The sequence below is a fragment of the Camelus ferus genome, chromosome 16, assembly GCF_009834535.1.
Source record: "Camelus ferus isolate YT-003-E chromosome 16, BCGSAC_Cfer_1.0, whole genome shotgun sequence".
Taxonomy (NCBI): Eukaryota; Metazoa; Chordata; class Mammalia; order Artiodactyla; family Camelidae; genus Camelus; species Camelus ferus.
The window spans coordinates 31,367,084-31,381,594 of NC_045711.1; the positions used below are offsets into that span (position 1 = coordinate 31,367,084).

Genomic DNA, 14,511 nt, shown 5'->3' on the forward strand with positions numbered 1-14,511 from the left:
TTTCGCACTAGCTAGCCCTAACCCAGCCTCTTAGGGGGCTGCAGAGGATTCTCTAGAAATCGGGGTGAGCAGTTGGAGCTGAGACTGCAGTCGGGGAGCAAGTGTGTGCCGGGGGCCCGAGGGAAGCACAATGTCTCCTTCCTGGGGCAAAGGAAAGAGGACCAAGGTGAAGGGTGTGCTGTGAGGTGCTGGGATGGGTGGCAGCTTTCAAAAAGGAGTCCTCATTTCATCTTCAGTGTCGCCCAGGGATGCAGAGGTCCTGTCATCACCATATTACACATGAGGAACCCGAGACTCAGAGAGGCAGTGTAATCTGCCCAGAGTCACACAGCAAACGTGGATAAGGCCATGATTTGATCCAAGCTCTTTAGGCTCCAAGTCCAGGGCTCTTACCAGAGTTGCCATCGGTTTATACGATCACTGAAAGTTGCTGAAGGTGGAAACAGTCTTGGGACCATTGAATCTAAGGGAGAAGCAGTCTTAATTGTCTCAGACTAGCACGTTTCAAACTTTAAGCGTGTGCGGGAATCACTTGACGGTCTTGTTAAAAAAGCATGTTCTGATTTGGTAGATCTGGAATGGGGGCTGAGTCTGCCTTTCTGACAAGCCACCGGGTGATGCTGATACAGCTGGTCCATGGACCACACTTTGAGTAGCAGGGATGTAGATCGAGGTACCTTTGCACTGCAGGTTCTTCGGAGGAGAGGCTATTTATTGACCTGGCTTCCCCAGGAGCTGGCCCCATGTCTGGGGTGTGATGGACGCACAGATATTTGTATAATAAACGATACCATATTCTAAACTCCCACATGAGGACCCGTGAGTCCAGGCATAGTTGTGGGCTGAGCAAAGACTCTGTGCCAGGGCTGCCTCCACTAGGCCCTCCTGAGAAAGTGGGGGTGAATAGGAAGAAAAATGAGGTGCCAGGCACTGAGCCCTTGCTGGGTACCAGTTACTGTGGCAGACATTCTCGCATCTGCTCCTCCCGAGAGCCCGGTGGAGAGGCCGGCAGAATCATCTCATCTTGCAGATTGTGGACCAGAGGCTTGGCGTGGTTAAGGGGCTTGTCCACGGCCACACACACAGGGTGATGAGGTTGAGATTCAAGCCTCGAGCTCTGGGCCGCCGCTCTCTAAAGAAGAAAACAAACGTCGTCAAGGCTGAGAGGGCATCCCACCTGTGGCGGGTGCAGGGGGGCTTCTCGGGAGGGTGGCATCTCTGCAGTCCTCGCATCTCTGTCCCATCAGCTGCTGCTCAGAGCTGACCCTTCATCAGCTTTATTTATGTGGCTGTTCGGGACGAGAGAGATCGAACTCAAGATTTGAGCTTCATCGTTATCAGCAAGGATTACCAGAGGGCTGATACCCTCACATCTGCAGCCCCACATGATGTCCTCGCTCCCCTGAATCTCAAGCTTCAGGAGACATCCAGCTTTTCAGTCTCTGTGGTTGGGATTCCCGTTTGCTCCCTGCCCCTGGCAGGGCATCTGGCTGGGCCAGGTTGTGTGTGCGTTGCTGTAAGTGAAGGATGTCAGCGCACTCATTCTGATGCCTCCGTGGGTTTGCTGAAAGCTCTGTCCTCAGGCTCTCAGCCTCAGCTTTATCCCTGGACGTACATCGATTATTGTTTGCACTCCTGATGAAGTCTGAATTACATTCATGACGACCGGAGTTCTGTCAACGGCATGCGAGCCGGGAAGGGCAGGTCTGTTTGTCCTGCTGGGAGGCCAGTTGCCAAACAGTCCATCAAAAAGCTCAGAGGAAGAAATGGTCAGTGTAGAGGGTCAGTGCTGCTCTGAAGTCAGAGATCCCAGCCGGGTCTGGGGCCGGCAGGTCCTCACATCAGAGGAGTGTCCCTGCAGAGAAGCTCTTCCCAGGGCCTGGTTTCGGCTTGCCGGCTGGACTAGCCAGGCGGGCGTGGCCTCTGGGGAGGGTCACTGTGTGGCCGACCTACCTCTCTGCGCTTCCCTGTGGCTGCCCCAGCCTGACCAGTGACGGCTTGAGAGAAGGAGTACTGATTACATGAGAAAGTCCAAACGTCCAGGTTCCCTCCCACACTGTGGATTTGAAGTGTCAGAGGAGGAAGGCACAGGGACAGCTTGGCAATGCCACATGAGCAGGACCACGGCACCATGGAGGGAAGCCAGTGTATGGTGGCGGCCCAAATTGCAGCTTCACGCGGGTGGAAATGCTCCTCAGCTGTTTCCAGCACCTCCAAGCAACGGGTCCATTACATCTGAGTCTTTTTCAGACATTGTTATGAAGGTCCTGATCAAATAAAGTTAATTAATCTCTTTGTGCCTTTTTTTTTTTAGTTAAAGTACAGTGAGTTACAATGTGTCCATTTCTGGTGTACAGCACAATGTCCCAGTCATGGATATACAATCATGTATTCATTTTCATATTCTGTCATGAGTTCAACTCTTGACAAAAAAAAAAAAGTCTGTTTTTCTTACTGTGCCTCTTAAAGTAGCAATACATTCTTCCCACAGCCTGTCTCTCTGGGCGACACTTAAGCGGTGCCTCTCCAGAGGACACTCCTCTCCCTGTTTGCATGGGTACAAGTGTCCTTTATGTGAATTAATCTTCAATTGGAAAATCTACAAACAAGAAGAGCATCAGTACACGGTTTATTTCTTGTATCACGTTAACTGTTGCAAAGCCCCATTTCCCCCAAGAAGTTAACTTTTACATCCCAGGATGAGAGTCAGCCTGCCCTTGGCAGAGTCCCATGACTTGATTCTTGGTCACATTATAAAAAGAGGGGTCTGGTGAGAGGTAAGGGCAATTTTTTGCAACTTTGCTAATGTTGCCCTTAGAGTGAGTGTGAATAGAGATTTCATCACCCTCAGATTCCTTTTCTCACCGCATTCCACCTCGCGCCTTCCAGGCGGCATCGAGCTGAGTCACGTTTTCTGTCACTTTTTACCTGGGGAGAAATGGCTGATTGTTTTCACTTGTATGCTTTTTGTTTAGAAAGCCAAGCTTGGCCCTGCTGGTAACAAAGTCATCAGTCCTTCTGAAGACAGGCGACCGCCTTCCAACAACCTTGACAGAGTGAAACTCACAGACTTCAATTTCCTCATGGTGCTGGGGAAGGGCAGTTTTGGGAAGGTAAGTGGCCTGGCTTTTGCAGACAATGTTGGGATCATTCCTGCTCTTCCTGAGGGTTCCAGAGCAGCCCTTTGGGTGTTCCTGCACCCTGTACAAATATCTCAGTTGTTTCCTACCTCCTGTCATTAAAAACAACTGTATCCAAAAAAGTTACAGAAGGCTCACTGTGTGTCCCCATTTCAGGGTTCAGAACATTGCGGGTGCTCCAGAATGTTAGTTCAATGAATAATTTTCGCAACTAAAACTTATATATTCACTTGTAGTAAGTGATTGCAGTAATTAAGAGATACTGATGGGGGAGGGTATAGCTCAGTGGTAGAGTGTGTGCTTAGCATGCACAAGGTCCTGGGTTCAATCCCCAGTACCTCCATTAAAATAAATAAATAAAAACCTAATCCCCCCTCCCCTCCAAAAAAAATTAATAAAATAGAAACCAAAGTGGGTTTCTACAGCGATCAGCCTGTATGTCGACGTTGGCTTCTCTGGTCCCACATCTCATGATAGATCCAGGAACTGATTCTGATCCTGCCTTTTTTTTTTTTGATTTGGTTCCTAACTTGTGAACCAGCTTATATAGGTCAGTCACGTTTTTGCTCAGAGGATGCTCCTGAAGTATGTGCATAATTCAAGACTAATCCAGATAACGTTGCATATTCCTTTCAGCAGCCACAATAGCGCCATCGTGTGGCAACAGCCTACAGTGTCCACATCTTGAGAGCGTAGAAATTACACAGCGAGGCGGGTGGGATTTTGTTGGCAGTGATGTGCAGTATTTCAAGATCGGCACATGAAGCGGAACTTTACTGATATTCTCACATCACACATTTACAAATCTGAACTGTCATGTGACCTGGTTCTCCTTCCCATCCCCAGTCCCAGATGACTGTGCCGAGTTTTCAGGTTGCCCTTCATGTGTTCTCAGGTGATGCTGGCGGACAGGAAGGGGACAGAAGAACTGTACGCCATCAAAATCCTGAAGAAGGACGTGGTGATTCAGGATGACGACGTGGAGTGCACCATGGTGGAGAAGCGAGTTCTGGCCCTGCTTGACAAGCCCCCGTTCCTGACGCAGCTACACTCCTGCTTCCAGACAGTGGTGAGGAACCTGGGGGTGCATATCTGTGCCCCAGCACTCAGCGTGCCCTCGAAGCTGCCCCTAACCAAAGCGTCCTCAGGGTCTGAGTCCACCTTCCTCCCATGAGGAAGGTTGAAAAGACATAACCCGTTTTTAAGACTTAGAGATACTAAACCATAACTCACGGTCCTGGCTTTTTAAGACCGTTGGTCCACCGCACTGGGTGGTTTGGGGACTCTATGTCATTAAAGAGTATGTTCTTGTTCATTGCACACAGCAAGGGTTGGCAGTCTTCCCTGTTTTATATGGTCTATGAGCTCCAAGAAAGGTTAAAAAAAAAAAGAATGCTATTTGTGACGCGAAAATTAGATGAAATTCTGATTTCAGGGTCCATCAGTAGTTTTCCTGGGGCGCAGCCCTGCTCCTTCACTGACCTGGCATCCGCTGTTTTCAGGCTGCAAAGGCAGACTTGAGTGGTTGCAAGATACACACATGAAGCCCTCAAATATTTACTGTCTGGCCCTTTGCAGAAAAAGTTTACTGAGCCTTGTCATCTAGTTCAGCTAAATAGGGGAGAAAAAAATGTGCAAAGCGTTAATCAGCCGATTATGGGACCAAGGCCAGGGCCAGGGTCCTGGCGTGGTGCGTGCAGGTAACCTACAAGAAATATAAACACTTAGACCAGAGGGAGACGTTCCCAGAGACAGGCGTTCCCCTCCTCAGCGGGCTGCCCTTTTTAAGGACTCAGTCATCAGTAGCTGTCATTGTTACGATCATCATTGCTTTCAACTTTCGTTGGCCAGAGATTGACTTTCTATTTTTACGTCTCCCTTTAAAATCTCTCCAGAGGCGCCCCTCAATGCTTTGGAACTTTAGAATCTCCAAATGGCAGGGCGGCAATGTGGAGTCTCAGGGTGGGCGGCGGGGCTGCAGAGCCAGGCGCCGCCACTGCGTGTCAGCCTGGCGCTGGCGGCCCGTCAGCTCGCAGCTCCCAGCAGCTCCCAAGTAGCATCTCGGAGAGGAGAGCAATATGCAAAGAAGAGGGGAAAAAAATCCCAGCCCAGATCCGGTAACCCTGGTTACCCTGATTAAGCTCTGGAAAGCTACAAAGCAGAGAATAAAATTAAAATTGAAGTTCCTAACAGGAAAGTGAGAGACTGAAGCTTCCAGAGCTGTTTCCTGGCTGTTAGCTCCAGCTCCATCATTTTTTTTTCTCTCCCTGTGCACTACTTTAATGTTTAATAACCTCTGTGAAATGGTGATGTTTTCTGGAAGAGAGCAGAGGTCAGCTTTTACCTTTTGCTGTGCTGTTAGTCATTTCCCTGTTAAACCCCCTCAGTCTCCCCATCTGTCCCAGCATAGTGTCCTCATGAATGTGCAGATTTTTCTCATTCTGTGATGTCGGCTCTTCATGGGGCCAACATTTAGCGTATCAGCAACAGAGAGAATCAGAAGCAATATTTGGGCATAATATGGATGCAGAAGAACATTGGATCAACCTCTCCAGGTATAGTCCCATCCCCCTCGGTAAATACTGAGCATCAGTCGTTTATAAGCCCAAGCTAACTCATGAGATTTGTTCTCAGAAGCATCCAGGCAAACCTATTACTATACATTACTACTACATTGCTCTGAGACACTGCGGATCAGACACGCTAGTTAATATGAAATAATTGGCCCTTGTGGATTCTTCACTCCGTCCCTGACCTAGAAATGTGTCCTGTGAATAGGAGAAAAGGGAAGAACGCTGGAGGCCGTTCCTGTAATAGGCAGCATACATAACCAGAGGGGCAGACACGTTGGCAGAGAGCTGTAATCTCAGGCTTCCCAAGGCCCTCGTGCAATAGGGCTTACTGCTTGTTCTTTATTGGGGTGGGGGGTTGTGGAGGGCCACACCGAGCAGACCTGCCGGAGCGGCCGGCACCTTACTAACAAGAAGGCAAAGCCCAGCCCTGCGGCTGGAGGAGCCTGACTCACGTGTCTCCCCTTGGCCTTCAGGACCGGCTGTACTTCGTCATGGAGTATGTCAACGGCGGGGACCTCATGTACCACATCCAGCAAGTGGGAAAGTTTAAGGAACCACAAGCAGTGTGAGTAATTTTTTAAGTCGCTTAGTTTAGACAACGCAGGACTCCCAACCTGATACTTCTGCTGGGGGAAGCCTGGAAGAGGGGGTTCTGTCCAGTTTGGGATGAAGCACTGTCACCTCCCGGTGGCAGGGGTGGGGGCAGGTTGATTGACAGGGTCCATCTCAGCGTTTCCTGAGAAGAGGTTTATTCTGCTTCCAGTAAATTGGAGATGCAGGTGTCTATATCCCCTTGCTGCCCGATTCCATCCCCATTGAGTCATTCACTCACTGAACAACTAAAGGGGCTCTGGGTGACGAGCCTTGTGGAGGGCCTGGATGCGGAACCGGAGAGGCTGGAAGGGGCTTCAGTGGAGCTGGCAGCGTCAGGTTAAGTTTTCACAGAGCCCTCTGGCCAAGAGGAGACAGAGGGTGGGAGGGAGGATGGGGGCTGGTGCAAGGGGGTTATTGAAAGTCTGTGTAGAGGAGAAAGAATGGAGCTGTGATCAAGGCTTGATCTTGGAGCCAAAGAGTAGCAAGTGTCTTGGAGAAACATTCTTGAGGAAGAAAACCAGAAGTTGGTAACTGGAGGTAAGGAGAAAGGAACCTCTTTAGGTGATGCCCATTTTCAGGTTTGGGAGGGGGCAGCCATCAAGGTGGAGGTGGTTTGGAGGCAAAATCACAAGCTCAGTTGGGAAGGTCTCAGTGAGACACATCTTGGATGCTGGGATGCAGGAGTCAGCAGCACAGGAGAGAGACGGAGAGTCATCTGTCCAGAGGAGGGACTTCGATACCTGAAAAATCATCCCATTTTTCAGGGGCCAGGAAGTCACGGGAAACTCAACAGAAGTAAATCTAAACAAACAGCTGTTTTATTCCTTTTATTCCCCTCAATGAGGATGCATAGTGGGCGTGTACCCTGATTAATCAAGTTAGCAAATGTTAATCGGATTCTGGCCCATGTCCAGTCTAAAAGATAAATCTGAAGCACTTTTGGCGTGTGTGGGATCATCTGCCCCGGGAAGACTCACTGAAGCAGAATAGGGAATTCTTGCTGGGCAAGTTTAAAGCACGTGAAGGAGGGGAGGGGAATTCCGTTTTTATTTTTATTCCTCAATTTTCCGAAATGCCTGCCCTTTTCCCCTCTCTCATGTTGTTAGTTACAAAGCATGAAAAGGCTCGGATTGTAAAAGAAACTTGATAACACAGAGCTGTCAAGAGCAAATAGCAGAACAGCCACCTTCCATTGCGACATAGCAGACAGGCGTCTCGTTTAGAACTATTTCATCGTATTTGTGTTGCCAGAAAGCTTTTTATTTTAAAAATATAGAAAAGCATGAAAAATCATGCGACAGTCACCTCTTTTCTCCCCCCTCCACCCCCTCCCTCTCCTGTCAGTCCTCAGAGCCCCCGCCCCCACCCCATTAAGAGTTCAGTCCTTAGCATTATGGGTTCTTTCTCTGCTGCTGTAAACACACGTGTTTAAGGCTCCTGGGTGTGATGTTTGCACAGGTACCTTCTGTGGCTTCTCAACTTCAAAGGCTCCTAAACACTATGCACATTTTAAAACATCCTTCAACATTTGTTTAGAACTTCAGATATTAACCTATTAGCAATTTGGAAGTGACGGCAGTAAGTAACTGCTTTTTTATTATGAATTATTTCAAAGGGTGCACTCAGGTAGGAATCACGGTGTGTGTCCCGCTTCTCCCAGCACTAGCTGGATGAATAAACTAGCTGCAGAGTTCATCACACCCCATCCTTTGTCTGCCAGGGCATAACTGTATTTTCAAACACTAATGTGTTCTGTCCATGAATAGGAAAGTGGAAATCTGCTCCAATCTACCGTAGTCCTGACAGAATCTCCTAGCAGACAGCCACCCTTTAAAAGATCGTATTCAAAATTTCTCTTAGGCAGTGAATTACCTGCCCACCCACCCCTAGACAAGAAGCACTTGTTTGCGGACAGGTAGTAATGCTGCTTCATTGGTTTGATTAGCTGTATCATTCCTTGGGGAAGTTGGAGTCACAAAATGGCAGAGTTGGAAGACGTGTGTAGGGCGGTGCGTTCTCTGACAGTCCTGGCTCTTCCATTCCTGTACATTTTCAGCGCCTGATCTTGAGGGTAAAAAGTGTCCCGGAGTCCGGAGGAAGCAAGCCAGAGACCTGACAAGCATTTTCTCTTGCAGATTCTACGCAGCAGAGATTTCCATCGGGCTGTTCTTTCTTCACAAGAGAGGAATCATTTACAGGTGCGTATCAAAGCTCGGCTGCCCGCAGCACGGTTGAGAGTTGTGCTGGACCTCTGGACCTCTGTGGGCTTGTGGTTCTGTGATGAGGACTTAAAACACGGAATTGATAACCCCCGAAGCCACAGAGACCTGCTGGGACCCACCATTCTCTGCAGCCTCCAGGCAAATCCGAACCACCTTGTGATTTCCGGACCTCAAAAGATTTTATATCTTGTTTCTGCTTTCCCCAAGAAAACATGCTTCTCTCTCCCCCGCCAGTGTGTTCCTCTGCCTTTTATTTGGCACAGAGGTCAGGGACCAATGGAAAACTGAATTTCTGTTGTAGATGCTCAGCAGAAGAACACGGGGAGCAGGGGAGAGGCAAGAGGAAATGACTGAATTAAATTCCTCCAGTCGTGAGTTACAGTGAAAGTCTGGCACCAGTGAAGGGAGAATGTCTTCAGTGGTAACTGAGAAGTAATTAAAAGGCCATACAGCACCGGGCAGGATGGAAAGAACACATATGACCCAATAAGGATGTTCTAAGCCCGGGATTTTGCAAACCTGGTTGTGTGTCTGAGCCTCTCTGTGTCTGGGATCCTGATAAACTGAACGACTGGGATCTCCTCAGACCCTCTAAATTGGAATCTCTAGTGATTCACCTGCCCAGCCCAGGCTGGGAATCACCAGTTCGGTCATTTAGTCATTCATTCAGTCTGCATTTTTTAAGTACCTACTGTATGCTAAGCACAAGTTAGGCTCTAGAGATTGAAAAAGAAGTAAATACTAATTCCCAGTCCCCACGCTCCTGGGACCTGTAGCTAATGTGCCACTGAGACGGCAGCCGCTCAGATGCGCCTCCACCTCGCCGGCTGCAGAGCAAACCATGTCCTGTTGTGGGAAGGACACTGACGCGCTCCCGCTCTCGTGCAGGGACCTGAAGTTAGATAACGTCATGCTGGACTCGGAAGGACACATCAAGATTGCTGATTTTGGGATGTGCAAGGAACACATGATGGATGGGGTCACGACCAGGACCTTCTGTGGGACTCCAGATTATATCGCCCCAGAGGTAGGACCCCGATTCTCCTTTGTTTCAGTGCTTTCAAACTACAGACACGACTCTCTTGTGGGATATAGGGTCATCCGTGAGTCACTCCGTTGATGTGTGTGGAGCAGATATAGGAAAAGAAAGCATGAGAGCTCCTTGCGTGTAGGAAGGATGTCTCTTATTCCATGCAACTTTCATTTTTGTTACGTGTGTGCAAGGTTGTTGCTAGAGCAACTGTATGTCTTACATGGGCAAACCAATTTCAGGACCACTGTGGGGCGGGGAAGCAGGGGTCTTGCTTGTGAGGGTACTCTGCGTGGAAACAGTGGGTCAGAAGGTGGTTCCAATGATGGCTTTTTAGCAAAATCAAAGTGATTTTGTTTGTTCTGTTATTGTTTATTTTTATTGGTGTTTAGCTGCTTTGCAATGTTGTATAAGTTTCAGGTGTACAGCAAAGTGATTCAGACATACATACATGCATCTATGTAGATTCTTTCACAGATTCTTTTCCATTTCAGGTTATTGCGAGATACTGAATAGAGTTCCCTGTGCTATCCTTTGGTTTATCTGTTTTATATATAGTAGTACGTATCTGCTCATCCCAAACTCCTAATTTATCCCCCCATTTCCCCCTTGGTCACCTAAGTTTGTTTTCTCTGCAATCAGAGTGGTCAGTGATCTAAGCAGCACACAGGAGTTGATCGTGGTGTCTAAGCTAGGAAGAGCATGTCCGTGTGGCTCTAAGCAGAGTGGCTCCAGGATTTGTGAGTTTACAGGAGCAACCATGCTGCTTCGTCCTTCTTATAACACGTATTGAGCAATTTTCTGCCTATTTCACGGAGCTCCCTGCATGCCAGTGATTGGGTGGGTTATAACCCTGGGTCACCGTGTAGCCAACTTTCTGTCCGCACACAGCCCTGCGGATAATAGCGTCTCTTCCCCACTGAGTTCCATCGTGGCGGAGGGTGATGGACTCCAAGTTAGACCAACCTTGAGCTATTTGCAGAGCTCTCCTCTTGGCTGTGGGTGGCTTTACATGATTTATTCAACCTACTGCCTCATGCATTTATCTCTGAGGTAGTAGCAATAGTCCAAAAGACATGAGCTTGGAAATCAGACAAAGGTCGGCTTCAATCCTGACTGTATTATTTACAGGCTGTGGGAACTCAGGCAAGTTACTTAACCTCTCTGAACTTCCGTTTCTACAGTGGCAAGTCAGGGACAATACTCTCCTCCTTGTAGAGTTGCTGTGAGGACTCACGTGCATAATACAGTGTTTTGTACCTGCTAAACCCTCAGTCATAAGCAGTATTCCAAAAGCGAAGCTAATTTTCATTCCTTTGTTAAGGGCTTTTTTTGGCTTATTATATTCTTAGAAAGTGTGGAAACAGAGGCTTAGAACGCTTACTTAGAAACTTTAATTCTGAATTACATGGTCAAAGATGACATGTTATCTTGGATACATAATCTATTGGGGGTTTTGCCCCCTGAGAACTCACACATTAGTATCTCCTGGCATAACATGAGATTAAATAGTCATATTTTTCAAACATGAAGGCTAGAGAGTTGCTACAGTACAAAATACAATCTCTGGGTGCAGTATGTATTGTGAAGCCTTCTACTGGCTGACAGGTATTAAACAGGCTGTGATTATAAGCTGTACCAGCTTTGTTGAACACCCACCAGATGCTGTAGAAGCTCGCTGGCAGGGAATGGCAGCAGTTTTAGGAATAAAGTGGCTTTGAACTTCATCTCCATTAAGACCAGGTCTCTGCTGATCAAACACATAGTGTCCCATGTTCAGTAACACCGCAGCCATCTGATATCCCCAGAGATGACAGCATTTCACGTAAGTGAAATTTTACAAATAACTGAAGTTTGCTGCCGTTTCTTTTTTTCAAGGCTCCTCACTATTAATTTCGTATTGCTGCCCTAACAACCGTAAACCTAGTGGCTTAAAACAATACAAATTTATTATCTTATGGTTCTGAAGTCAGAAATCCAAAATCAGTCTCCTAGGGTTAATGTCAATGTTGGCAGAGGGCTGCACTCCCTTCAGCAGCTCTGGGGAGAATCTCTGCCTTTTCCAGCCTCTGGGGATTGTCTACAGACCCTGACTCATGGTGCCGTCTTCTGTCTTCTGTGCCAGAAGCATAGCATCTTATAATCTCTCTCCCTGCCTTTTCTAACCCTTACCCTCCAGCCTCCTGCTCATAAGGAGGGTTGTGACTACATGGGATTCACCCAGATAATCGAGACCTATCTCCCCATCTCAAGGTCTTTAACTGAACCACGTCTGAAGAGTTCCTTTTACAGATTCTGGGGGTTCGGATGTGCCTGTCTTTGGCGGAGGGGGCATTATTCAGCCTGCCACACTCACGGCGGCCTTCTCTCTAACTACAGTACGTGATAACCTCCCCCCTTTCCTCCACCAAGTACACCTGAACATGCTTCTAACATGTCTTGGTAACTCTGGGCCTTTTTTCTTCTTAACTTAAACTCATTTGTGTGTATGTTTCTTTCGTTCTGTGCAACTTGACCACACGTGTAGGTTCACATCTCCCCCGCCAAGTCGAGAGGCAGTACGGCTCCATCCCTGCAGCAACCCCTCCTGCTGCACTTTTACAGCCACCCCCGCCTCCCTCCTGCCCCCCATCCCTGACACCTGGCAGCCACTGGTCTGTTTTCCATTCTAAAATGCTGTCATTTCAAGAGTGATCTATGACTGAGTCATACGGTATGTAATCTTTTGAGATTGTTCTCCCCCCCCCCCCCCCCCACCGCTGGGCACTTTCCAGAACTGCAGTCGTGATTGCTGAGCACCGCTCCTACCACTTGGTCACGCTGCTTAAATCCTGTGCCTTCGCTTCCTCCGCCTGTAAAATGGCCATAATAGTGTCTACCTCATATGGCGTTTGGCTGTAACTTGGAGTATTGTCTGTCGAAAGGCAGGTTGGTCCTGCCGCTGTTATAGTTCACGTGACTCACTTGCCACATTGGATTGGGAACCTCTTGCAGCCTTCTAGAAGCCTCTCCTAGAAGATTCTGGCCATTGCTCTCTTCCTGGTCATTTTGTTTGGGGACAGCAGAGGCTAGGTTGGCCTGCAAAAGACGCTTGGAACTGAGAAGTTGATTGTTATTTAGAAGATTGCACCTGTATGGGGCTGGCCATGTCACATCAGGAGCCTGAGGACCTGCTGTCGGAGGGAGGCTGGGAACACTTGTCAGAGAGGAGGATACTGGGAACACATAGTCAGAGAGAGGGATGCTGGGAACACCTGTCAGAGAGAGGGATGCTGGGAACACCTGTCAGAGAGAGGGATGCTGGGAACACTTTCAGTGGAAGGGATGCTGGGAACACATAGTCAGTGGAATTCTGGGAACATCCTTCAGAAAGAGGGATGTTAGGAAGACCATCAGAGAGAAGGATCCTGCGAATGTCTGTCAAAGGGAGGGATGCTGGAAACACGCAATCAGAAAAGGGGATTCAGGGAACAGGCCGTCAGAGAGGGATTTGTGGAAAATCAGCTCTGGGCCTCTTAATACATACGGGATAACATGTTTTGGTTCTGACTCCCCTCAGTTTCCGCAAGCCTTCATCCCTCTCCTTATATCCTCTGTGCAAGCAGTAATACAGGGCATGCCCTCCACGTATCGGGTATCCGCTACGTGCCAGGCACCTGTGGACTTTCTTCTGTTAATCCTTGTAACAAACCCCATAGAGGAACGTGACATCGGGCTCGCGTTTCAGATGACGTGCCTGAGGCAGTGAGTAATGGTCTAAGGCCACGTAACTGAAAAATGCCAGAACTGGGCTTCAACCCCAGGCTCAGGCTGTCTCCAGACCTTTGCACTGCCCGCTACACTAAACTGCGCAAGCTCTTAGCAACTCACGCATTCAGAGAGCATTCTGCACACTTGCTGTGCCAAGCGTGGCTCTGCGTGGGGTATGGAAACAGATCACACCGGAGCCTTGCCCTGGAAGTGCTTGCAGTTTAGAAGAGGCGACACAAACAGGAACCAAAACCAAAATCTATATTTAGATCCCAGTTGACTTTCGTTGAAAAATCGGCTACACTCCTTTGGGAACTCAATCGATAATAACTTCGATAATAACTTAGATTGTCTCGCGTTTTGCAAGCATTTTCTTCTTAAGGTCCAGGAATGTGGCAGATTTCACCAGAGGAATAATTGCGATGCAGAGAAAGACCACCCAGGTTCAGAGTTTCTGAATTTGCTCAGAGGTTGAAATAATCCTATCGTCTGTGTAAATCTTCCTGTCAGGCCAAGGCAAAATAATTATCTCAGATGGCATTTTCCTTAATAGGCAGAGTGGAAGCTTGAATCTTTATGGCTGTTTGTTCAAAAACCTTGAAATGGATTAATGCTGCAGCCTCTCCTTAACCGGTGAAGATGAGCCAAGGCGGAACTTGTCACTAACACGCGAGTTTGGAGTTGAGGTGGACGCCCACGAAAGGGGCTCTAATCAGAAACTAATTCCTGAAGCTGACATGAAGGGGACTTTTTGCTTTGACATAGAAAGAATCGTTCGAGGTCAGTGAGAGTCCTTGAGAAAGCCGAACAAAAGCTTCATCTGGATTTAATCCCCCACCTGAAAGTCAGTTATTTTGGGCGGGCGAGATCCAATCACCAGTCAAGTATCTCCCGGCAGCCAAGAAGCAGACTCTGAATATAAGCGTTGCCCACTGTTGCCTGGGAGAGGGGGGAGCAGCAGCGAAAGTGTTTGCCCTCTGCCAGCCCTCCTGCCGCAGCGGGAGTGATGCTCTTTGAAAGTGGACGGTGTAGAATCCTCGCTGGCAGCCTGATTCCGGCAGGGGTCACATTAGACCACAGGTGGAGGGTGTCACCCATCACGTAGGGACTGTCTACTCTGTACCAAGCCCTCTGAACTCGTCTTCTGTCACACTCTATACACGAGCAGAGGTTACAAGATTTGCTCTACACCCCGCAGCTGG

General features: G+C 48.4%; 1 protein-coding gene across 3 annotated transcripts in view; it reads left to right on the forward strand.

The window, feature by feature from the left end:
* The window catches only part of PRKCA (protein kinase C alpha), a 361,121-nt gene that overhangs the window by 308,568 nt on the left and 38,042 nt on the right, over positions 1-14,511 (forward strand). For all 3 annotated transcript variants that reach the window (XM_032457033.1, XM_032457034.1, XM_032457035.1), the window contains exons 9-13: positions 2,976-3,113; positions 4,036-4,209; positions 6,187-6,278; positions 8,443-8,505; positions 9,418-9,556. In XM_032457033.1, coding sequence (XP_032312924.1) covers positions 2,976-3,113; positions 4,036-4,209; positions 6,187-6,278; positions 8,443-8,505; positions 9,418-9,556 — 606 coding nt within the window. The remainder of the gene's footprint in view (positions 1-2,975; positions 3,114-4,035; positions 4,210-6,186; positions 6,279-8,442; positions 8,506-9,417; positions 9,557-14,511) is intronic.